The 25760-nt window shown below is 40.4% G+C and overlaps 1 protein-coding gene across 1 annotated transcript; it reads right to left on the bottom strand.

Annotated features, from left to right (window-relative positions):
* Window positions 1-215: 215 nt before the first annotated feature.
* LOC129102369 (membrane-associated phosphatidylinositol transfer protein 2-like) lies at window positions 216-25706 on the bottom strand. Its single transcript, XM_054612486.1, is given in 27 exon segments — window positions 216-581; window positions 1418-1546; window positions 1633-1816; window positions 2637-2786; window positions 2871-3019; window positions 3116-3232; window positions 3863-3979; window positions 4917-5065; window positions 5587-5853; window positions 5962-6123; window positions 7171-7302; window positions 7411-7581; window positions 8529-8704; window positions 9362-9564; window positions 9651-9770; window positions 10452-10641; window positions 10748-10901; window positions 11377-11467; window positions 12476-12540; window positions 12639-12743; window positions 13844-13939; window positions 14723-14851; window positions 14854-15054; window positions 17465-17698; window positions 18034-18155; window positions 19062-19276; window positions 25629-25706. Coding segments are annotated over 27 exon segments (4272 nt in total).
* Between the last annotated feature and the right edge of the window lie 54 nt (window positions 25707-25760).

Raw genomic sequence — 25760 nt, 5'->3', positions numbered from 1 at the left:
TGTTCGCTGGATCCCTCTTGGCCTGATTAGTCCACTCCTCCTGGTCTCTCTATCCCATCAAGAGGGTTCATGCTATAACCCCGACCTACCCCTTTAAGTTCTAAAATACAAACCCTCAGTCCATTTCTTCTTCTTCAACCCTCCTCTCTGAGTCCAGTCCAGAGATCATGGTGGCTCAGGCCGGGTCCTTTAACACCACAGCTCCACTTTGAACCTCATTTAGGGCCCAGTAACCCTCCGCTGCCCTCCTTGGTGCTCCCGCTGCGACCCCAGCACCCTGAAGCGATGCTCATGCTCCTCTGGGCCGCCGCCCCGACCACTCGATCCCGCTCCACCTCACACTGGCTCTGGGTTCGCTCGGTCCGGCCCGGCGGGTTGGGGGAGGGCGGCCCCGCCCCTCCTGGCTGAGAGGAGATGGTGCGAAAGATGTGATTTCTCTTGCGGAGGAAGTCTCCTCCGGCTGCACCGAGACCGAAGCTGCCCTTGCGGAGGACCATGCGGGTGCTGGCGGACTTGGCAGGGCGAGACCTCTGGTTGTACTCCAGCTGGGAGAGGTGGGAAGCATAGCCATCCGAGATGAACTGGAGGAGACGGGAAGATGTTTAGATTTGGTTTACTAACCAGTGACTGAGCTCACACAGACAACAACAATACTAAAACCTTTTCTTAGTCTACTGAACATAGTGGTGGAATTTAACAAAAGTACATTTACTCAAGAACAATAGTGTTCTTTATTTAAAGCTATAGTAACTGTTTTAATTAAGATAGCTCGACCATGAGATATTTCGTATACAATGAGATTTACTTCTCAGACGGTTTCATTTAAACAAACAGTTTGAGCTACAATTATACAATATTTCACAGAAAAAGCAATAATAATAAAATTGTCCAACTAAAACTAAAAAAAAATTAATTTCAAATGTAAATTGTTTTCCAGATCTTATTCATTGAACTTCTTTAAATGCCACTTAAAATGTAAGTGCAAAATGCATCCCTTCTTCTAACCACTTATTTTATTTGTAAAAGTAAAGTTTTCTATTTTTGTTTATTTATTAAATGTACAGCACTTTGAGCTACATAGTCTGTATGAAATGTGCTAAACAAATAAAGATTATTATTATTATTATAAAATAAATACAAATGTTTTTCATCAGAACTTAGTGTCTTCTTCTTCTCTCCCGTTAATCATCTCTCGACCCCTGGGAACCACTGGAATAAACTAGGTAACTGTATATAAAGTAGTTAAAAGAAGCTGCACCAGAGCAGCTACAACAGTAACTGATGCATCATCATTAAATATCTAATAATTTCATCTGTAATCAACATCCACAGGGGAGAATGAGTACTTTCAATTTTGATAGTTAATTATACTTATTTATTGCATGACTTTTTACTTAGTGGAGGATTTGTTCCGTACCTGACACTGGTTCTGCAGCTTCTTGGTGGCCCTTCCCACTATGTAGATATGTGAGGGAGGCAGGCCGATAGACGAGTACACGGAGATGTCCTTGGTGGAGCCGTAGGCTGCAAAGATCCTCATGTGGGCCTGATCAGAGAGATGAAATCAGCTTTCAGAGACCTCAAGGATTTTATCAGAAGGCTTCCCTCGAACTCACTGCGCCCCTGACTCACCTCGTTAATGAGGCTTTTGAGGAAGTTGGCCTTGTGCCGCAGCGGGTCGTGAACCAGCCCGTCGCAGAAGGAGACGATGCCATGAGGGAAGTTATGCTGAGAGAGCCAGGCCACCACGCGCTGCTTCTGCATGTCAGGACGACCCGTTACGTAAACTATCACGTAGCCCAAGTCCTGCCAGTGTCTGCAGAAAAAACAATAACATAAATGGAGCACAGCGTTTATGTCCATCTGATGAAGTCCAATACTGGAGGCAACATCTGTCTCTCTAGCTGCTAAATGCTCCATAATGTTCACCAGCTGGTCTCTAGTGAGCAGATAGTGTAATGTGGTTTTATACCAAAAACAACTGCCTGCTGCGGATGAAAATGAAACTATGAAAGTGGTGAGACTGAACCAAAACAGTAAAATGAGCTGGAAGTTGCTGTGTGTGTTGTGTAAAGCTGAAGTAAACTGCAGAGTTGGTGATGTATCACTCTTACCGTATAAATCCTATTTTATTCAATTGTTCTAAAAGTGCACGGGAGTTATCTAGGATTGTTTCATTTTGCAACAAATGAAAGAAATAATCGGATTATATTTATGCATATGGTGGCTTTAATTGAGACTGGTAGCATCCTGTTTTCAAGGTTTAGCTTTATTATTTTATACACAACAGGATTGCACAATGAAATATGTATAAACAAAATTTCAAACCTTTTAAATTAGAATATAATAATAAAATAATAAAATAGGCAATAAAATAGAGCATTAAAGTAGAACTTAAGGGAAAAAATGAAGAAGAACGAAAAAACACAGTAATGAATATTCAAACTAGAATATAGAAGTACTTTATAATGTGGTAATTTATTTTTTTCTGCTCTTTTGTTTGTTTGTTTTTGTTTGAAAGCTGTCTTGTAATTCCTTGTGACCCGGGCCAGATGTTTCACATTACACTAAACTACACTATATGTTTATATCCACACAAAAATATGAACAATATCTCTGTCATATGCGATCCTTACCTCACCACATCCACAGCTCCGGCTCGAACCTTTGGGTCGCTGCCCATTATGGACACACTGGCAGCAAAAGACCCGTCAATACTGAATACTACAAACTCTGTTCCCCGAGGTACGATGGAGATGTAGCTGTCTGCCACCGTGTGGTCGCCCCTGACAGAGGAAGATGGAAGTTATTATGAAAGGAGGGGATTTATAAGTACATTTTCTTACATGAAATAAAAGTACTTCACATACCTGACCACCATTTTGACGGGATACACCCCGATGCCCAGCTTTTTGCCCTCAGGGATCAGATAGGAGACACGCCCGCTGCTGTTGGTGAGCTCCGTGCTGAACAACACCCACTCTCCAGAGGGAGGCTGCGTCATGATGTGGATGTCGATCTGCAGGAAGTAACACAAAGATCTTCTCAACACTGTTTGACCTCAGTGACATGATAACTTGTATATAACTTGTCTTTTTCTTTATGTCGTCCGTACCTTCTCTCCGGTGAGGGTGACCATGTCCAGCGGGCCGTACATGAAGCGTCCCGTCACCATCTGGGCTCCGTCCTCCGTGAACACGGCGTCGTTCACTCGGTGGTTAGCCGTCACGTTCTGACACACAGAAGAAGATGAAACAGGAAATCAGAAAACCAACCTCCTCCTTTATGTTCTTCTGTAACATTCACTGTGATTGTTTAAAGGTGTCATCTCCACTCACTTCTCCAGTTATGGTTTGATTCATTCACTTTTCTTTTTACCTCTTATTTAGCTGCCAAAATTCAGATGATAGAAGCTATAAACTGATCAAAATTGACACAAAAGGTCGATTGCTACACTATGATTGGCAGGTTTGTGTTCCAGGGGCGGGGCTTAGCAAAGGGGTCAATAAAGTTAGTGAAGTAAAAACTACAATGTTTTCCTCTGAGATGAAGCTGGGTAGAAGTATAAAGTAGCATGAAATGGAAACAGCTAAGTAAAGTACAAGTATGTCAATATTGTACTAAAGTATCCACTACTGGCCAGAAAGAAAGACTTGAGAGACTACCTTTTTAAATAATGCAGTAAAGGTTTTGTCCTTGAAGTAAAGATGGAAATAAAACATAATTTATTGAGTTAAAGATTCATTGACGACTTTGAAATTCGGGTCTCTATCTATGAAGTAATAACAGATGATAATGTAACAGGTAGTGTGTGGTGATTAGTCCATATTTGCAATGGGAGTGTTGTGGATTCTGACCGTACCCTGATTTTGACATGAGTCCTCTTGCGGAGCCACTTCTCTCGGGGTTTGGACGGAGTGAATTCAGACACTTCTTTTCCATCCAGCTCCAAAATACTGGAGTTCTCGTGTCTCATCACCTGGGGAAGATTAATCATTTAAAATAAAGCCCATCACATTTTAAGTCTATCCCTGTTTCACACTAAATGATTCAGTTTCACAGTCATCCTGATCTTCATACAGCTTCTGCTTTATTCAGCACTCAAGAGTTCAGCCAAAGATAAAACTATGCTGCAGCATTCTGCTACTGCAAAGTAGTTAAAGTTTTAGATTTCATTCTGGAGCCAAAGTAGGAACTTTCTCTGCTTCCTTTCTTGGCATCTTCGTCTGTATTATCTGGCTCGTGAAAGCAACGAAACAAATATTCATTTAAATTGCTGTTGCATCGTGTCATTTCAAGATTAATTGCTTTGGCCTTTTCACAAAACTCTAGATTGTATCTGCAGCTGAATTATCAGTGTAAGGAAAGAATGGAGAACTGCGACAAAGAAATACATTCATTAACCACAAAACTTGGTGGAATAAAATGTGTATAGAATAAAGCAATTCTGTAACAAAGCAGATGTAGCTGTGCTTTGGGATTCATGCTAATGTCAGTATGCTAACATGCTCACAATAAAAATGCTAAGACACTGGTATGATGTCAGCAATGGTTCTTAGTTTGTTCCACAAAATTTGCTTATTAGCACAAAACATAGTGAAGCTGAGGCTGATGGAAATGTCGTTAGTTCTGCAGGTATTTGGTCTTAAACCAAAGTATCTATAAAACATTTGTTTGACCTGATAATGGTGCTACATGAAAAGTCAAACAATCAGCAAAGTTATATTAATTCATCCTGAGGGGATCATGAACCAAAGTTTGTGGTAATCTGTCCAATATTGCCAAGCTAAACTAGACTCAATTTCATTGCAAGCCATCCAATAGTAGTTGAGATATTTCAGTCTGGACCAAATGGTGGATTCCCATCAAAAAAAACACTCTTTCAATTTGAATATTAAAATAATAAGAGAAAGGACCTGTCTGAGCAAGAAGGAGACGACGTCTGTAGACTCCCAGTAGGAGGCGTGGAAGAGATGAGGCAGAGCCACGGTGGGGAACGCCGTCAGGGCATCAGGGCAGTACAGAGCGTAGTCCATCCTCTTACTGCCCCACCACCGAGAGGCAACTACAGCAGGGAGGGAGGGAGGGAGAGATGGAACAAAGACAGACAGATGTTAGGAATCAGTGCATCCAGTATATTGATCTTTGTTTGTAGTGTCCACCACTGACGATCTAAAATCTGCTCATCCAGAGGTAAACATCTATTATCATAAACAGGAGGAAGTTAGAAGATTTAAAGGGTTGCACTAGGAGGCACTAGACTCCAAACTATTAATATAAACACACAGTGAAGAGTTGTAAAGAGGTTTTGAATCGACACTCGCAAGGAAACAACAGCTCAGACTCTGTGAGAACCTTGTCACAGTTTATTTCTGGTAGTTTTGCAATAGTAAACATAGAAGTGGTTCTCATGAAACTGAGCTTGAGAGAGGATTGCGAGTCCTGTTTGTCATTTTTGAAACATGACTACTGAGGAGGACTATCTGAGAGAGGAAGGAGCCAGAGGAGGAAGGAAACAGCACAGGGAAACGAGGATGAGGCCTAGCATCCTTCCCTAACGTCCTCTTACTACATCTCCCAGGGTACCTTGCGCTATGTTCTTCAGCACCCCAGGCGACGGAGGGGCTGAGCTGAAGTCTGTGATGTCGGACGTGACATCTGTGAGGTCAGAGGTCATGTCAGAGCTAACGTCAGAGCCGTGCTGGGACTCCACGGCGTTGGGTCTGGGGAAAACCCGACGGACTGTCGTTCGTGAGCGCAGGGACGAGCTCCGAGCGGCAAATCTATTGTAGGGAAGAGCCAGCTGGGACAGCAGGCCGGGCCTTTTAGAGTGGCTGACCTCACGTTTGTGTGCTGAGGGGGGACGTTTGGAGGGAGGAAACGAGAACGTCAACATGTAAACTGTCAGCTCGTGGGCCGAAAATTGGGTCGCACACAGGGGAAGGTTAGAGGTCAACTCACTGGTGGCGATGTTGGAGGCGGTGTAAGAGTCGGCGAGGCCTGAGACCTGGCTGGCTATGCTGGCCTCGCTGGCCCTGCGGTTGTAGCGGAGGTGAGGGACCCCTGGTGACGTGGGAGACGGGAACTGGCCGTCCACAAAAACGTGAGAGTGAAGAGAATCCGCTGCAGAGACAGAAGGGAGGAGTTAGAGTCACATCCCTCACTGCAGAGATGGAAAATAAATATTCCAGTACGGGAAAATACCTTTAAAAAACGAATGGCTTATGGGCTTTACACATAAAACATGTTAAAGGTAATTAAAGTTCCAGAACATAAGAAGTTAATAAAACTGTACGATCTTTCTTGTCGTGGTCCTGAATCCAAAAATCTGTTAATGTGATTTCTGCCTATTAATCACTACCTTCATCATAAAGACACAGACCTGAGTCCAAAGCTGATGAGCAGCCACTTTGCTAATGTAATGGGGTCAAACTTTTTTTTTTATGAGAGCAGTTAACAGAACTGCGAAGTATTTGGCAGAAGCTACAACAAAGTCTGACAGGGCAAGAAGCACCAGACGATCAAACAGGTTGTAAACAAGTCAACAGTTTATTTGGGAGTAAAACTGAAAGTAAGTGCATCTGAAATGTCAACAATTTTCACTAATTGCACAGGAGAATTGTGTTTGCAATTGAAGTACGTTAGGTCAATTGTCAGATGAAACACAAAGTCAAAACTGAAGTAATGGGAATAATTTTACTGTTGGCCTTTGTTTTCTGTTTCAAATAAGTTTGTCAAACTAATTGTTTCACTGTTTGTATGTTTCTCGAAGATTTTTATTTTGGAAATACACACATTTGTTTTCTTGGCGAGAGTGAGATGAGAAGATTGATACCACTTTCATATTTGTTTGGGCACTGAACTGGTTATCTTAGCTTAGCATAAAAAGGGTTTGCTTGTTCGTTTCATGGAATGTGCAGAACCATTTTTTTGACTGTGCCCAAGGACTTCCTGGAGTCAGTAGGTATGGCTATTCCTTTAACTTTGTAAGAACAGTGTTAACAAAAGGGATAAAAATAATGGTAAAACCTGGAATAATTTATTCTGAATAATTAATTCTAATAAACACAAATTTCCTTTTAAATACGCCAAAGCAGAAAACAAACACGAGAGGTATAAAACAGATAAACAGAGCAACAGGACTGATAGACAAAGTTCTTATATACACACTGTCTGTGTGGAGCTGCCAGTTGAGGACGGGCACGGGGATGGAGGTCTCGTTGACGGTGCTGTCCTGGCAGCGTTGGGCAAACGCACCAACAGAATCATTCAGCAGCTGAGGGTTACTCTGGACGGTCTCAACTAAGAAGCCACATGAAGGGAGGAAGAGAGAGACACAAATTACTCATCTACATGTAGAGTATTAAGGCAGTGAAAGGTCTCATGTATGTCTCGTTTGTGTGGACTCACCCAAGAGAGCCGAGTGTCCGTCGCCCAGAGGAAAGCGTTGGTAACGAGGGACGCTGAAGGGAGGCAGCAGGTGGAAGCGCTTGTCCAAGAGAGGCTCGAGGCGGGAGGCCGACGGGTCGGCTGGATGAAACAGGTTGTAAACCTGCTGACAGGCCGGACGCAGAGCGGACACTGGAGAGGAGGAAGAAACACAACGAGAGGGAAAGAGGTTTACAAAGTGATTTAAAGAAGAGAAAAAACTGGGGTGATACTAGAAACTAGTCTTCAAGAGCCAACCAATACATTTTTTTAAATCTCTGGTTTAAAGTTTTAAGTCTGTTGAACCTGTAGGCACACCCAGCAGTGATGTCACAGTGTACTGACACGCCCTGGAGTACACTTCTACCTCACTAAAGCCAGGTGAGAAATTAAACCACTGGAGCTGAGCACTCACAAGATTTTAAGCTGCTGTTGACTCATTGTTTAAAGGAATAGTTTGGAGAAAATACCACAATGTGAGGCTACAGCCAGAAGCCGGTTAGCTTAGCTTAGCATAAAGACAGGAAACAAGGGGAAAAGGTAGCCTTGCTCTGTCCAAAAGAACAAAATACTGCCAACCAGCACCTCAAACTCTCAGGAAGGAAAAATTTGTTCCAGCTGTAAACCTCTGTAAAATCACAACTTCTTCTGTTTCATTTGTAGTAATTGTCTTTTTATTGTTTGGCAAATTTTGATCAAAATGAACCTCAAAAAATCAAAACCGTGAGAAATCTAAGAAACAGAAAGAGAAACAACATCGACTTTAATCATATCTGATTGTAAATTAGTCCAGATGTTCACCCGCCAGCTGCAGGTCAGTATCCTCTCTCCTTTAAACCCCAAAGCGCACAAACTACAGATTCGTAGCCAAAACATTGAGATCAGAAACATGACCTCTGACCCCTGACACCTGCTTTCCAGCTGCTGGAGACGAGAATCTCACACAGGAAAAGAAGCTACAAATAACCACATCCTGCTCATCTGGAACAAGGAAAAATATTAGAGGAGACGTGTTTTTAAACCTACAACATGCACTTAAAAAGATATATGACCAAACTAGAACTAAAAGGTGCACAGAAAGAGAAGCAAACCTTCCTCACCATCTAACGTGGGCACCACAGTCTTCCTCAGAGCGAGCACCAGCCCCAGAGGAGAGCCGAACATGAAGAAGTCCGTCACCTCGAAGTCAAACTTTCCCAAAGAGCCTCCTTCCAGCATCGTGCTGCCGCTGGAGCGCCGCGACCCGGGCTCCCCGTGGAGCACACTGGAGTGAAGACTGAAACATTCATACAAAGTTAATGACGTTAATGAAACTTAGGTGAAAAAAATGAAGAATTATGAATTTATTTTTCATAACTTAAACAAAATTAAAAGGAAAAGTGACCTTTGAAAACAAGAATTTTGATGAAATTAGTTAATCTTTAATCACAAATTAACAAATGACTGTATAAATGCAAAATTGGATTCAACATACATGTTTCCAATAAGAATACTTTGAAAAAGAAACAACTTTTAGCCAGATGTGGATGTACCTTTGAGGTTACTTTCAGTCAGCTACTCCTTTCTTTACATTAAACGTGCATTACATTGTGTGTAACTGTATGGACCACAAGAAGATTAGCTGCTGTGATGCAAATGCTAACTAGGATCTTAATAAACAACATACTTTGTGTTGCCATTAAAGGGAATGAGTTTAAGGATAAACCATGACAGTCAATCCTCTTAGTCTTCATCAAGATGTTGGCTAAAGAAAAATGTCTGATATTTGAGCTTCCCTCCTGAAGCTAACCCCAGATAGTGGAAAGTAATTAAGTGGATGAATTCAGCTTCTGAAAGAGCTGCGGTGATGTAATAAATGCATGACAAAAACAAGAGTAAGATTTTGTACATGAACACTGAGCTGAAATCTGTTGGAGAGTTTGTGTCGTCTCACCTGGACAGGAAGGCCTGGTGATGTTTGATGGTGTCCAGCTCGTACGTGGAGGAGTCGCTGCGTTTGCGTGGAAGTTGTCTCTTGGGGTCGTCGGGCCCCGAGCAGCGGGGGATGTCGATGTTGCTGCGGCTGAGATGGCGGCTTCCTTCGAGGGACGGAGAGATGCTGTTTATGACGATACCCGGCGAGAGAAGGTCCGTGTCCTGAGAGACGGAGACGATAAATACCTCAACGTCTATTGACTGGTTTGCCATGAAGTTGTCATGATTTGCCAAGTTGAGATTGTTACCTGAACACTGATGGCGCTGCCACGTCTGCTGCTGTTTTGGCTTTCTGACACCGTCACCGAGCTGCTGCACAGAGCATCAAACCCCAGGATTCCTCCAACGCAGTCACCAATAACACACACCTGTGTCAAAGCAAAAACACAAACACACATGAATCAGCTTCATCTTAAAGTGGCCCTATTATGCTTTTCCACTTCCTCCCTCTTCTTTAGTGTGTTATATATATTTTTGTAAAAGGTCAGAGTGTAAAACCTGAAGTCCACGCCTAAAAGGAGTTACCCTCCCCCTCAGAAGCTCCTGAGCTGCCTGAAACGGCTCTAATGAATTCTCTCCTTCACTTCCGTAACTTCATGAGTTCATAATGTAACTTTATGAGGTCACAATGTAACTTCATGAGGTCATAATGTTACGGAAGTGACGTAAAACTCCTTCCGGCTAGTTTGACCCTCAAACAACTAAAGAGAGAGACTGAGCTGAATCTCCGGAGGAAAAGTTTTTTGAAATGTGAAACATTGACCAATCACAACAGAGCGGGCTATCTGACCAATCAGAGCAGACTTTGCTTTCTGGAGGGAGGAGCAAGCGCTACAACGGAGCGTTTCAGAGAGAGGGTGAGAAGAGGTGCTGCAGGACAGCCAGGATGAGAAAAACAAGGAGGATTATGAGCATTAACGCATGTAAACATGTTGTAACTGTAACTTGAGATAAAAATATGCACCCGGAAAATAGCATAATAGGGCCTATTTAACATGAATGATGAAACCTCTGGGGAGAAAATATGAACCTCCAGGTTACACACTGACCTGTCCGTTAAAAGACGCTCCCTCCAGAGACTTGACGAAGTCGTTGTACACCTGATTGGCTCGTAAAATGACTGCTGCAACGGCGTCTTGGTACTGTGGCGCAGAGGTAGCCAAGAGAGGCAGAGCAGCCAGAGGGATGTGGTCCTGACTGCTGGAGAGGCAGCCCTCGTCGTAGCTGTAGGGGCTGAGACTGCAGAGCAGAGAGGAGTGGGTGTTGTTATCTGTCTGTATATATCTGTCTGTGTATTACAGCAGGTCATTTGAATGCTGTTGAATGCTAAAGAGTATCGGCTCACTTGGAGACGAGTGAGAATGCGTCGACACACACGGCGGGACAGGGGACCATCCGGATGGCGATGCGGCCCAACGCTGCCGGGTAATGAACCCTCATCACCGTCTCAAAAGCTCCACTCAGCGTATTCAGGTCTCCCTGCTTGCTGTTCTGTTCACCTGCAAAGAACAAGCTGCATTGGTCAACAAGTCATGTGAAGAATTTTAAAGAGTTAAAACTATCTTAATCAAAGTCTGTTTTTTATTCTCCACCACCTCCGTGAGGGAAATATCTGTCTCTTCAGCTGCTAAATGCTGCACTATGTTCACCAGGTAGTCTCTCACTTTGTTTGCCTGCCGTTATACACTGTGCAGGTGATTTTTAAGAGTTTTTTCTCTTAAAAAACCTGCCTGCTGCTGGAAACAACGCTATGAAATCTATGAGATGTGAAGGGAAATAGTAAAGTTGTCACCGCCGAAAAAAAACAATGAGCTGAAAGATGCTTTAACGCTCCGTAGAGCTGAAGGGAACTGCAGATTCAGGTGATAATTCTTTGTAGGCTCGAAGCGTTTCACATTACATATCCACCCGTGGAGTTAGAATTTAGAATTTATGTATGCAATCGTGACTTTTATAGGGAAGTTGCAGCTGTACCAGAGCCAGTGTCCAGAATGTTGCCTCCATGCAGGACCAGAACGAGGACGTGAGTTTTGGCCGACTGGAGACACTGCTGAGACGAACAGTCCTGCAGGTGAGAAGACAGGAAAGAAACAGTGTAAATAAGGAAGAAGGAGCGAACAGATTAAAGGGACAAAAAGGGGGAAAATATGCTAAAAAAGGTAAATAGATTAGTCAGGTGACATTAAATTAATAAAATAAATAAAAAACACTGGTTTTCTCTATTTTAAATCATTGTAAACTTAAATTATTTGGCTTCTTAACCGTAAGGTATTTTTTCACTTTTTTTCTGACATTTTAATCATATGTATTAATCTGGTTGCAATTTACCATTAAAAAGAAGAAGAAGATATTGATCGTCATTGCCAATAAGTGTCCAACAGCCATGTCTGATAGGAGATAACACTACCCTGACGAATTCACAACAAACGCATGTAGATAGTGTACACAGTATACTAACATAAGTATCAGAACTGAGAAAAAGCATTTGTTTTTGAAGCATTTCCTGCTTCAAATTATGAATATTTAAGAAGCAAATGAATAATACAGGTGAAGAATAGTTTGACATTATGGAAATAGGCTCATTCGTTTTCATTTAGATGAGAAGATTGATACCGCTCTTCTGTCTGTCTGCTAAGTATGAAGTTGCATCCAGTGACCAGGTAGCTTAAAAGTGAGAAAGTAGAAGAACTGTCCACTACAACGCAGCTTTTTCCGTTTCATTTAGTTTTCTGATGGATCCATGTCCTTGCCTTTTGGGACACAGCACCGGACACAAAGAGCAAGAACACGCAGCATTCATACAAACCCGAACAGTGTAACCTCTGAAAGCCTTTGGGCCAGAGATAATGGTTCAAGTGGTCGGTCTGGGCCTTTAGTATTTTACCTCTGGTGAGATGAAACTCAGCTGATGTCTGCAGCAGTAAAGTGGATCCTAATTTCACAACACTGGCAGGATGACTAAAAGCTCATTTATGAGTAGGAGTGTTATCTACAAGCTATTTAATTAAGGGTGTTAGTGTGTGAGAGAGAGCGAGACATGAATAAAATTAGAAAAACAGTGAAGGAGCTGTACCTCCATCTGCCTCTCCTCATTACTCATGGCAGCGTACTCCCCGCCCGACTCCTGATACAACATTTCTGTGAAAAACATGAATTAATTTAGAAAAGAAAAGATGACTTCTTTGATCTTATTAAGCATTATTAAGCTTTTATTAAACACGAGCAGAGTCACTTACCTTGTCCTTCGTCCACCTCCATTGTCCCTATCTTGTCCATCAGATCGTTGGAGTTCCACTTAGTGATCTCCTTTGCAAACATCTCCTCGTTGTCAGAAAAGTCTTCTTCAGGAAACAAAGGTAATGCAATAAATATACGACACTTCTCCACAGGTCAGAACAATCATAATCATCTCATAACACAGACAAGAATCTATTCAAACCCTGCAATTATATATATATAAAAAAACCCTCCTGCCTCAAATACCATATTTATTCCTTGTTTGTTGTTTTAAATCTGCTTTATGGATAAAAGACCCTAATTTACATAGTCAAGTCTGATTGGTTAGGTCTTCTCGTCCATTCATTGATAGTCCTTTGTTTAACCTTTATATATCTATAAGAATATAATAAAAACAACATAACATAATTGGCAGAAATACAATATACTGTTATGGACCGTACAGCAGTTGTGTAATTGAGAGACACATTTTCTTATCCTGTTTGCTCTTCGTGGTTGTAAAAAGAACTTGAGGTCCTAATTTCCATTTTCCTCTTTGTAGCAAACAACAGACAGAAGGTAAACGAGGAGGAGGCAAACAGCTGCTATACACGCAGAGAACAGCTGTTTCTATGATCCTCCCCCCAGCTGACTTTAGAGAATTGTTCATGAATACAAAAGAATATATCTAGCCTCTGATAGTGCTACGTTTTTATGTGAGCGCTCTGATTATTTGATTTTGAAGCAGCCATGTTTGTTATTTATGAATGATGTATGATCCTATATTTCATAACACGTTTTCCCATCACTGCGACGATTCGACTGGGAGATTGGCAGCTGAATCAGGCTCCTTATATCTATTATTAGACCTCTATAAATCACCTCACCTCTATAAATCTGATGGTCTGATACGTCCACTATTTATTCTTCCAAAGCATTAACTTACAAAAAGAAATGCACCTATACTACGGAGCTAAATGAGAACAAAAAGCAAACATGTCAGGGTTGAGAAAGGAGACCTTGAGGGGCTGCACAGATCATATTTTCAGTCATGCTGGGAAATATAATACAAGTAGATGATCTAATCATGTTTGCATGCCGTAAAGCCATAACGAAGCAGGAGGCGATGCTGGAATATCATTCATAGCTCTATAACACAAGTAGTGCATGTTTAAAATACATAACAAAGCCACTGGCTAATGTTGATGTATTATGTATCATTTACCATGAGCGTCAAAGAACTCATCGTCCGTACTGTCCTCTGAGTCTCGGGCGATGCTCTGCATCCTCCACTCTGAAATGCTCTGGTGAGACGGACTTCCTGTGAACACACAACACAGCATGAGGTCGGGACGTTAAAGGGATGGTTTGGATGTGTTTGTATCGTCTTCGCCATAATCAGTGTATTACTACAATATATGGGAGAAAAACAATGTACTGCTGTGGACGTATTTTAGACTCCTAAAATAATCAATATCAGTTTAAGAAAAAGGCTATATTTAGAATATTTTAAGCTCTTTCTGATGGGGAACTGAAGCGGTTAACTAGTCTCTTAAAAGACACAAGACTCCATTGACAAAAATTGTAATTTCACCACACAGAGCATGAGGGTTGCTGGTTTAATGCTGCCTCCATTGGTTTGTTTATTTGTGTTATTGTGTGACTTTGGTGTTTTAAAAGTAGTTTGGATTCACCAAAGTCACATAAAAACACAAACAATTTAACAGATGGAGGCCAGGAACTCCTGTGTTCTGTGAGGTGAAATTGCTGTTTTTCTCAATGGAGTCTGGTGTCTTTGTAGAGAGCATAGATAACAGCTTCAGTTCCCCGTCAGAAAGGTAAAAAGGTGAAAATATTCTAAATATAGCGTTCACTTAAACTGATATTGATTCTTTTATGTGTCTCAAATACATCCACAGCAGAACATTGATTTATTCTCCTGTCTGTTTCTCCAAACTCCATCTACTGTAGTAAAACACTGACTGTGGAGAAGAACCTCAAACAACCACACTCCTAAACTTCCTTTAATCTTATAGAAATTACAAGAGGTTTGCCGAAAAGCAATATTAAATAAATGAGGTCGAAAGCACAACGTGGTCCTCACCGCCTCTCTTAGAAGATCTGTTGGAGGATCTGGAGGACGTTGACCACTGCTTGGTGAGCTCCCCTCGTGTCTCCAGTGAATCTCCCAGCTTTCCTCCTCCGCCTCCTTCTACCTCCGCGGTCGACCCCCGGTCTCGGCCCCCTGACCCTGGTCCTGGCTGACGGAGGAGCCGTTGTTCTCGGTTCCCCCATCGCTGTACTGGGCCATCTTCTTAGCTAGAGCCAGCTGGGTCTCCAGCTCCAGCTGCCTGATGTCCTCGATGGTCAGGCCGTACCACTCGTCCTGCCAGCACCACGCCTGCCGGTGGGCTCGGACCATCACTTTACGAAGGCCTGCAGGGACAGCAACGAGGATTTATTGGCATTCTAGTGAGGAACAAATCATATTTCTGTGACATAAATCAACTTAAGTGGGTTAACCTTAAGACTATATAGTTATGGTCGGCAAAAACAGAATGTCTGGTCAGAGATGCACAGTTAAAAATGTCAGGTAAAGGTCCTGAGCAAAGGTGTCGGTTCGGTTTCAGACATGAGGAGAGGAACAACTAAGTCTAGACTCTTCAACCAGACAGACAAACAAACAACGGGAATTCTGTTTAGCAAATATCATAATCATAATCATAATAAAAATATTAATATTGTAGTATTAATGTTTTTTTTAACAATAGCTGATTTGAACTTCAGAAAAAAAACAACTTTACTGCAACATCATTCAAATATTGTTTAGGACTTAATTATATGCACAATATATATATATACATATATATATATACATTCTTTGTTTTAGTTATACATACATATAAAAAATTTAAATAAAATATATATATAAATAAAAACAAAATATATATTTCTTATAAATATATATTTTTTTGTTAAACATACATATATAAAAAAGAAAAAAATATATGTATATAAAACAAAATATATATTTCTTATATATATATATTTAAATATATATGTATATTTATATATATATTTATATATATATATTTAAATATATATATATATTCATATCTATTTATATGTTATACATACATATATATATATATAAAAAAAGAAATATATATATATATATATATATATATATATATATAGATATATATATTAACAAAATATATATTTCTTATATATATATATATATATATATATATATATATAATATATATATATATATATATATATATATAAGACCCAGTTTTCATGTATAATGCATAATGTACTTTTAGTTTTGATACTTTTCGTGGGGAGAGATACTGAGAAAGATCAAGGTGAGTGTGAGGAACAGTAAGAGGACAGGTAAGACTGAATACTAAAGGTACCTTATAGAAAGTGTGTGAGAGGAGGAGGCAGCTCAGAGAAGAAGTCTGGCTCCGTGAGATAACAGAGCAGACTGGATTCATTTCCTGCCGGTGTTTCTGTTTCCCTGCTGTGATTTAAGACTGTTTACACCCCGTCGGCCGTCCGCTCGCTCCCTCACAGCGTTCACTTCCCGGCTAATGAAGCAGCAGCTGCTCCATCCTCATGGTTCTCTCACTCTGTGGTCTAATCAACAGATCTTCAACCACTAAATGTGTTTGTGTTGTTGTTTTTGGTTTTTTTTGTCCCTGTTGCGTCCACTGCTACCTCAACACACATGCTTTGTTTTATTTTTTAGAATCAGCTCTACATACACAAGTTCTAACAAGGTTCTCTGGGTTGTATAATGCAGAACCTGTCAAACTTTATTAATGTGTCAGGGTTATTTCCACTGGATATTAATCTAATAACGTTCTCTGTTTGCTAATTTTATTTTTTATTGCCAGGTTGAACGCTTTAATAATGATCTGCTTGGTTTTATAAGCAGCTGGTGCTTCTCGGTAAATCAAAAGAAAGACGTCGAATGAAATTAAATCTTTCCAACTTTCACTCTCTTTCAGAGGATCCAGGGATTTCTCCAGTCTTTTTGTTTTTTCAGATATATCAATTTCATTTTTTAATCAGGTAATGTCATTAAGATCAAAAATGATGATGTTGAGAGAATACCAAATGTTTTTGACAGAGTAATCTTTTACTGTCATTTCCCAGGTGAAAGAAGTATGAAAATGTATATATATATATATATATATATTTACAACTTTTTATGGTTACCAGTGATATTTTTGGGTAATTCCAAAGGTTTCAAGTTTTTCTCGGGTTAATTCCTATTCGGTATTATCACTCACTTTTCAGGATTCTTCCCAAAATTTTGGGGGTTATCACAACTTTTCCAATATTTTGCTTCTTTTTTTATTTACTTTGATTAGGTTTTTATGATGTTTATTGTTTTCTTTTAAAAACACAGATAAATAAAAGTGTTAAATATTTTCCAACTATAGACAAATCTTACAAAAGTATTTGTAAGATTTGAAAGAAAGTAATTTCCATGCTGATCTTTTCATGGATATCCTCCTACTTTACTGAAATTATTCTCTGTTTTTTACGGTCAATCCTCACTTTTTTAGGATTATTCACGAATTTTTAAGATTATTCCCACATCCCTGATTTATCAGGATTATTTCCAATCCTTCCAGGGTTCAATTACTTTTCAGGAATTTGTGCCATTTCAGCAATAATCCTGATTTTTCATGATTTCCCCCAGATTTTTCAGGTTCTGTTCTTTCAGGTAACTTTTTATAATAAGACTTGACTCTTATATGAATAGAAAAGGAAAGAAATAGCCTTAAAGGTGACCCAAAAACACACACACTCACACACATATACCTACCCACGTCGTGTATGAAGCGCTCGATCTTGGACTGCATGCCCCAGTATCTGAACTCCACCTTGCAGAGCTTGTAGGCGCACATGACGGGACTTTCTCCAGGATTCTGATTGATCTCCTCGATCCAGTCGTCCGACAGCGGACCCCTCTTGGTCTTGACTGACTGATAGAGTTTAGGGTCTTCTTCCACCAGGTACTCGTGAGGAGTGATGTAGTCCTTTACAATGTCTATGGGGTCTGCAAAGGGGGGAAACAAATGATCATTAATCACACCAGACTGCAGATAGGATGCAGATGTGAGCAGCAGGCATGAGCAGCACAGATGTCACAACACCTGTCTGAAAAGGTGTGTGAGAGGTTTATGTAATAACTCCCTGCGGGGAATGTGTCTGCACATTTCTCCTGCACCCCGGTGGATTTTAGTATTCAGAGGCTGAACACGAAGCCTGCCTCAGTCTGCCTCACGCTGCACATGACACTGAGAAGGTTTGACTCCTGATCCTGCTCACAGTTCAATCTGTGAGTTTTCATACCGGCAGCAGTAGGTGTGTGTTCTTGTGTGCGTGACTTACCTACAGTCCTCTGTCTCTTCTCAGCAGAAGACATGTTGAAGACGTCCACTTGATTTCCAGTATCTGGTTTATAATACGTCTCAATGTCTATCGAGAACTTCTCTACAAAGGGACAGGTGTACCTGAGAAACAAAAGAGACACACAGTTTTAGAAGCAGTGATATGTCTTTTTGCTTTACTTATTATTACTTCTATCTTATTCCATTTCTTTCTTTATTTTTTGTCTGTTTTGTTGTTCTTGTCATTTGTCACCGCTTGTTTGTTGTCCCCATGATTGCTTTTTGCTTTCTATCAAATCATAAAACAGTTATGCATATGTACAGTTTGTGTGCCTCGATGTGTCTCACATGTATGCCAAGCAAGTTTACAATTAGTGTATGTGCTCTGATTCATTTCTCATGTCTCCTTTACTGTCATTTTGTATCTGTTACAATAGTCCATTTTACTGCAATGTTTTAATGTTTATTTCCTCCTATGCAAGTCTTTTAAGTTGCTTGTATTTACTTTGGTTTATAGTTTTATTAATGCTATCATAAGTAGACCCAAGGACATTTAAGGCTGGGAAAGAGTTAATATAATAGTATAAAGAATTTGATAAAAATGTATCTGTGAAAAAAAAAGAAGAGTATGTGTCCATGAAGCACATTCCTCCATCACTTTGGCAGTTTATGTGAAGAAAAAAAATGAAATACTTATAGGAGTTCTATTAATCCACAAATGAAGTCATCTGGAGGATATAAAAAGTTAATTATTCAGCTGAAATTGTTCCAAATAAAGAAAAGGCTCCATCAGCAATATCCAGTGAGTGATACTTCATAAATGTATTAATCTAGAAGTCATAAAATTAAAACCATTAAAAGTGTTTTGTTACTTAGAGTTCAGTCTTTCTACTTTAAATAAGACAATCTTCCTAAAATCACTTTATGTAATGTATCCATAAGTGTTAACCAATGTTTTAGCACAGCGATGATTTAAGTCTCTCTTTTTTGTCCAAATTCATCATTTTTAATATGTGTGTGATGACTCACCGGGTTCGTGTGTAGGGGTAGGCGTTCCAGGACTCCTCCTCCACGCGGAGGGCAGCTTGAGGCAGGATGGCGCAGAACCAGGACGGGATGTGTTTGCCGATGTGGTAGACCTTGTGTGTGTACTGACCCGATCCCCCGGGTCCGTCCTCGTAAGGTTTGTTCTCCAGGATCTCCACCCCGCTGCCCTCACCACAGCTCTCCTCTCGGCTCTTTTTCTGCAGAAGGACGAGGAGACGAAGCTGCTCAGATTCATCAAATATGTTTCTTATATTCTTTCACAGGTGGAGGTTTGGTTTCATCCCAGATGTCGGAGTTCAACCCCCTTCCAAAAATAGCTATTTCTGGCACTTACATAAGAGTGCTTATTATGTTGTTTAAAATAAATAGAAATGCTTTATGTTTGTTTTCCTCAATAGAGACCTGGAACATTATGATAATTAATGTTATAAATAAGAAGGAACCCCAAACATTCATTGAATAAGACTTTAAAAGTGTCATTTGAAAGGTTTGGAACCTTTCCATTATGTAAAATACAAATGTAAAGTGTGAAGCATTAATTAAACAGTGTGTCTTTCTGCTTAATAGTGAGCTGCAATGTTCGGCTAACAAGCATACAAGCTACAGTAGTGACTGAGGAAGCTGGTTCTGATGAGTTTCTCATCCTCTGATCCATGTTTTCAAAAATGAATAAGTCTTCCGATGGAACATTGGCCACCGTTTGCATTGTAAACTCCACAGGGTAAAGCTTGATAATTACAGGTGTAGTAAAGAGCGGCCTACTGGAGATGAAAGTTGCAGAGTTTTTATAGTTTCTCACAGTTATTTTAGTGAGTGAATCAAACTGACACTGCAAAAGTGAGGCAAAAATTCAACGTCATCCAGCCCGAAAAACATCCTCCCTTCCTCCCTTCCTCCCTTCCTCCCTCCTTTCCTTCATCTTCAAATGAAACCCCTGAGACCTTCACGCAGCGCTCCTGTCTCTCATGCGCCTCGAGACCCAACCATGTAAAACCCTCACAGAGCTGGATGGATGATGCAGCAGAGCCAAAGTGATGAGCCGGGGAAAGAAAAGCTGGCGCACAGAAAAAACCCCCAGAAGAAAACTGCTTTTCTTTTCATTCTTTCCAGACACATCCTCTTTATTCCTTCACAGCTCACTTTGCTTCTTATTCATCTCTCCTCTCCTTCTGTGCTAAATAATCCAAACATAACTGTTACATTTTTACTGATGAGTTCTTAAAAGAAACTTTCTGCATAAATGATGTCAAATCAGAGGTTTCTCTTTCTCCCCAGCATGTTTCCTCCTCTAATAGAACCCAGCAGATGGTTCAACCCAACAGATCCTGTAACACTGATCTGTGTATTAAGCCTGTTGCTCCACAGAGGGCGACGTGGATTACAGCATCAGTTTATAAACACACTACATCTCCTTAAGAGGCTCTCCATTTAGACTGTAACCGCCAGTGTTTACATGGCTGGTAAAACATAGTAACCTCCTCCAGGATCTGATACGGGAACCCTTACTCTTCCAGCTTTAAGTTTATGGAGAAGCGATCAACTCGTGCTGAACTGAGGCGTCAATTAATCAATTAGTCCGTCTACAAATATTGAGGAAAATATTTCATAAACGTTCTCCGTTTCCAGCTTGTAAGATGTGCTGCTTTTCTTTGTAAGTTAAATATTTTTGCGGGGAAATTGTGATGGTTTTAAAACATTTTTTTAAAGTTTTATAGCCATTTTACAGTCAGTTGAATGATAAATTAGTTCATAAGTAAAACAATTATATTGCTTAAGACCAACATGATATACAGTAATGAAAATAGGAAAGAATAATAGCATTCAAATATGTCTTAGAGGCTTCTACTGTTAAATAATTCCTCATATTTCTGAAATGATCTGGTATATTTTCATACATCCACTTTAAGCAGCCTTGATACACAGACTGGTGATGGAGAAGGCTTTTCCAGGTGCTTAAGCCAAACATCACAACCATGATGAACTCTTCTTAATGCAAACAGGTGCTCAAAACACAAATGACCGGATGCACTGTAGTTTGAATCAACTAATTAAATAGTAAATCTTTGTTTGCACAGGCCGCTAAGCTTTAATCTTACGGCCGAGGCAGTGAGATGACCGCACGGTAGATATAATGTATTCTGCTGTCAGACGGATGATTGAAAAGCTGTTTTATTCCTTCCATTGTAATGCGCTGCGGGTCGAGGAACAGCGCTACGCGATTACAAATCACCGCGATCATTATTAACAGCAAGAGTGGGGTGCTCGGGGTCAAGAATGAGAGCTCAGATTGAACGCTGAGCTGTCTCTCCTGAAGACTTTAGGGAGGTGATATCAGTAATGAAGGTCAGAGGAGGCAAACAGCTGGAAAATTGCTGTAATCTAGCAGGTAATGTAATTTAGGTGAAGAGCTAAGGGCCTTAAATTACCCTCCTCGTGTCTGCTGCAGCACAGGAGAGAGAGGATCGGACTATACAGCGTTTCTCCACGGACTTTAAGGTTTATGAATCTTTATAAAAACAACATATAATACAGGTCTTTGTTGGGTTTATAGTAAAATATATTCTCTTGCATAATTGTCCAACAGTCAGACACAACCAAGAGGGAAGATCTGGAGCTAAAGATGCAGTCAGCAGTTTTAATATATGTCGTAGTAAAACCTTCAATTCCCTCTCTGCTGCTTGACTCAGAGACTGTCATGAGCAAACAGAGGGAGCTTTTATAAACCAGAGGACGCTGCCTCTGCTGCTGAGGTGAGTGTTTTCTGCTGTTTGGCTGTCATCAAAATCAGACGAAGACACAAACACACACACAGACAAACACAAACACACACACTTGTTGAGGAAAGGAAGAAGCCAGCAAGACTAAGAGTGTACAGCAGCTCTGTTAGGCTGGACTTCGTCAGCATGCAGAAATGCTCACAATGACCAATAAACAAAGTATCTAAGGACACGAACGTCTTCACTAATTTGAACAGCAATCCTTCCAATAGTTGTTGAGACATTTCAATTAAAAACATGAGTCAGCAACCTCCAGTTCTGAAGAGTGAAGCCGATGCTTCATGTGTTAAAGCTGCATTCTCTCTCCTGTCCACCAGGGGGCGACTCCTCTGGTTGTATAGAAGTCTATGAGAAAATGACTCTACTTCTCTCTTGATTTATTCCCTCAGTAAACATTGTAAACATGAGTTTATGGTCTCAATCTCTAGTTTCAAGTCTTCTTCAATACAGCATGATGTTCATTTAGTAAATGATGCTCCATTTAGAGTCAAACAGACCATAAAGCAGGGGATGCTTCAGGGCGGGGCTACACACTGATTGACAGGTCGTTAACGCGGTGCTGTCTGGTCTGGGTGTTGTCCGTGTTTTTGTCTTATAACTTTAACCCTTTCAAAGTGTGTTTACACTTCATGTTCAAGTTAATTGTAACATTCTGGTCGGGTAAATGTCTTATTCAGCATTTAGTTGTACTTAGCTCCACCCTTTAATGTCACTTCTGGTTAACTTAACGGAGAGGTAACTTCACAGTCACACATAACGTGGTTTGAGTCTCGAGGAGTTGCTGCATCTATATCAGCCTAAACTGCCACTTTCATACTCATCGTTACAAACAGAACTCTCTCTCTTGAACGCACACTTGCTAACGTTATACACACAACCTACTATTGTTTCTAAAAGGAGGTCACTATTTATTATAAATACATGGCGCTGTCCGTGGTGCTGAAGTCAGTCCTTCTGTCAGTTTCATCTTGGATCATTCATATTCTCTAAACTAACACGTTTTAAAATCATCTACCGCTAATAGTTAGATTTAAAAAGAAAGATTAATTAATTTGCACGCAAGTTCCAATAAAAACTAACATTTCTGACAAGAGTATGTTACACTATTTCATGTTGCTACAATAATAAGACTCAACAAGTTTGTGTTTGTTTTCCTCGTGTCTCGGATAAGAACAGGAACTGCAGCTTCAGGGAAAATATGCAGGTGAGGAAAAGCTGAATATAAAGTAAGAACTCTTGTTTTTACTTGAGTTTACAGGTCCGGGTTTTTCCCAAATAATCTCCCCAAACATTTACTTATAAATTTCCTGGAATGAACTATGTGATTTGGTACTAATTATAGGGGAAAAAGAGTGTTCATAACAATTATTAAACTGTAATTCATTGTTACGTTAAAAAGAGAGTCTGGTGAACAGCAGGTCAGCTCAACATGCAAAAATATGAAATCTGTCGAGAGGCAAACATACAATTGAACATATATAAAGAACAACATTATCAATAATAATATAATTTGGATATTATTAAATGAAAAAGTCCTTGAATGAAATAAAAAGCAGTTATGTGACATGATTTATCCATTCTGAAACCAAAACACAAACTGTTAAAGAGAAAGAAATCTGAGAGGAAAAGAGCTGTGGCTTCAAATGCAGAAAAGGTTAAAGAAGAAAAGAACAGCTGACAGGAAGAGAAAAAACAAGAAGAAGTGAAAGAAAACAGATCCATGCACAGTTTGAGAATTGCAACGAGCTCTGTGCAGACTGACTCTGTGGAATTGTAACGGGTCTGGCTCTGCTGAGGGTCTCGGTTCTGCCGGGCTGAGCTGCCCCTGAATAATTCATGTGACACAGCAAGGTTAGCATAAACCAGGGACACAACCCCCCCTCCTCCGGCGCTCGCACAGTCCTACCGGAGCAACACAAGAACCTCAAACAGCTTCACCGGCTGCTCGGACGCTGACCACGACCAATACTTCAGCCATTCTGCCATTTAGCAAATGAAACCGTCAGTTCAGTGGTTAAATGAAACAGAAATGCAATGATGATGAATAAACATATCATCCAGGAAAACAGAGCGGCTCATAGATCTGTTTTAGATTTTGTTGTTGTTTTTTTCTGACCACAACGTGAGTCCATGTCGGTGTTTCCAAACTAGATATTCATTAAAAGTAAAAGAAACAACACAACATCATCATCAGGGTGTTCATGTTATTGTGTCCACCCCCCTCATACTGAGCATGTGACTTTAAAGGGAATCCAGTAATTCAGAGCTAGACTCAACGTTGTCATGGTAACGCCGTCTGCACCATCACGTCCGTCCATCCCTTCCTCCCGCCTCGTCTCTCTCTCTCTCTCTCTCTCTCTCTCTCTCTCTCTCTCTCTCTCACTCTCTCTCGTTCCGCCCATATCACAAACAAATGATGCCATGCTGCAGCTGATGTCACCAGTTACCATGGTAACCGGCACTCAGCTGTGACGCTGAGCGGGGGGGAGGAAGGGTCCAGTAGTGTGTGTGTGTTGTGTGTGTGTGTGTGTGTGTGTGTGTGTGTGTGTGTGTGTGTGTGTGTGTGTGTGTGTGTGTGTGCGTGTACATCATCAAAGCTGATATTCAGGAGGTTTGTTCTAGGTTTTCTATGCATACTTTTGGCCATGTAGGTTTGGTTTCATATTATTTATATATGTTAACATTTACTTGTCATCCTGATTCTTTGTACTGTAATTTAATTATATTGTTTTTTCTGTACACAAGACATCTATTGCATGTCTGTTTGTCCAGGGAGAGGTTTCCCTCCTCTGTTGCAGTACTGTGTATCAGTACTATTGTAGTTAAGAAAAAAATGTTTATGGTGCCAGAGAAGGGGGGTAATATTCTGAGGAAATACTCAGAATTTACAAGATAAATACTCAAATATTCTCTGGCATTATAAAGTAATATATTTGCAAGAAAATTATGCAGAATCATGTTAACGCCAGGCTGACTTTTGTTGCTCCTTAAGTAGCGTTTTTCTTCATGTTCTTTCTGTTTTCTATTTGTTTAACATAATGATAAAAACAGGGATAAATATCCAACCTGTCTTTTCTTATACTTTGGTGTTGTCACGCGTTGTTCGTTATAAATCCTTGTACAGAATGTTATTATTAACTGCACATGCTCAATAACAAAGTCTCAAAAACATGAACTACAAATTATTGTGGATTTATTGCCACTTAGAATAAACTGCATTATCATAATTATTCAATCTGTTTTAGGTGACAATATGCACATAATAACAAACTAATTCATTTTATTTAGAGGCTTATTCAAAAATCTGATTTTATGTTTTTATTTAATCACACTAACTTAATTGCTTTCTTGTCCTTGATTCATGGCTTAAACGCTAATTTGAATAAAACATTTATTTTGTGTTTACTTTCCTGCATTTATTAGCTAAACAAAAAAACTTCTTCCTCATCTTTTTTTCTGTGGGTGTTTTTTGGGGATGTGTGTTTATGTGTGTGTGGATTTGCACAAAATGATTTTAATGAAACACAATCCACAGGCATATGGTAGCACCATCTGGTCTGCAGAGCCACAGCGACCCTGTGACCCTTTGACCATGTTCTTCACTGCTCTAGTTCTGGTACAGTATGACACGACGACACTTTGAACTCCTGACCTCCACCGTAGCCTCCCAACCTTCACGCACAAACCTGAACTTTAAGGTAAATACTTCCAGTTTCCTCTGTACACCTCATTAACAAACGGATTTTGCTGTCTGAGTGAAAAACCCACTCACCTGGATCATGTAGAGCTGAGCAATGCGGTACTCCTCCACGCTCATCGGCATGGGGATGCGATACTCCTTGATCAGCATGGTTGTGCTTGAATTGGGCCGACTCCGTGTGTCTGTGTGTCCAGAGTGTAAAGC

Source organism: Anoplopoma fimbria, chromosome 14 (genome assembly GCF_027596085.1).
Source record: "Anoplopoma fimbria isolate UVic2021 breed Golden Eagle Sablefish chromosome 14, Afim_UVic_2022, whole genome shotgun sequence".
Lineage (NCBI taxonomy): Eukaryota > Metazoa > Chordata > Actinopteri > Perciformes > Anoplopomatidae > Anoplopoma > Anoplopoma fimbria.
This window is presented reverse-complemented; position numbering and strand designations above follow the sequence as displayed.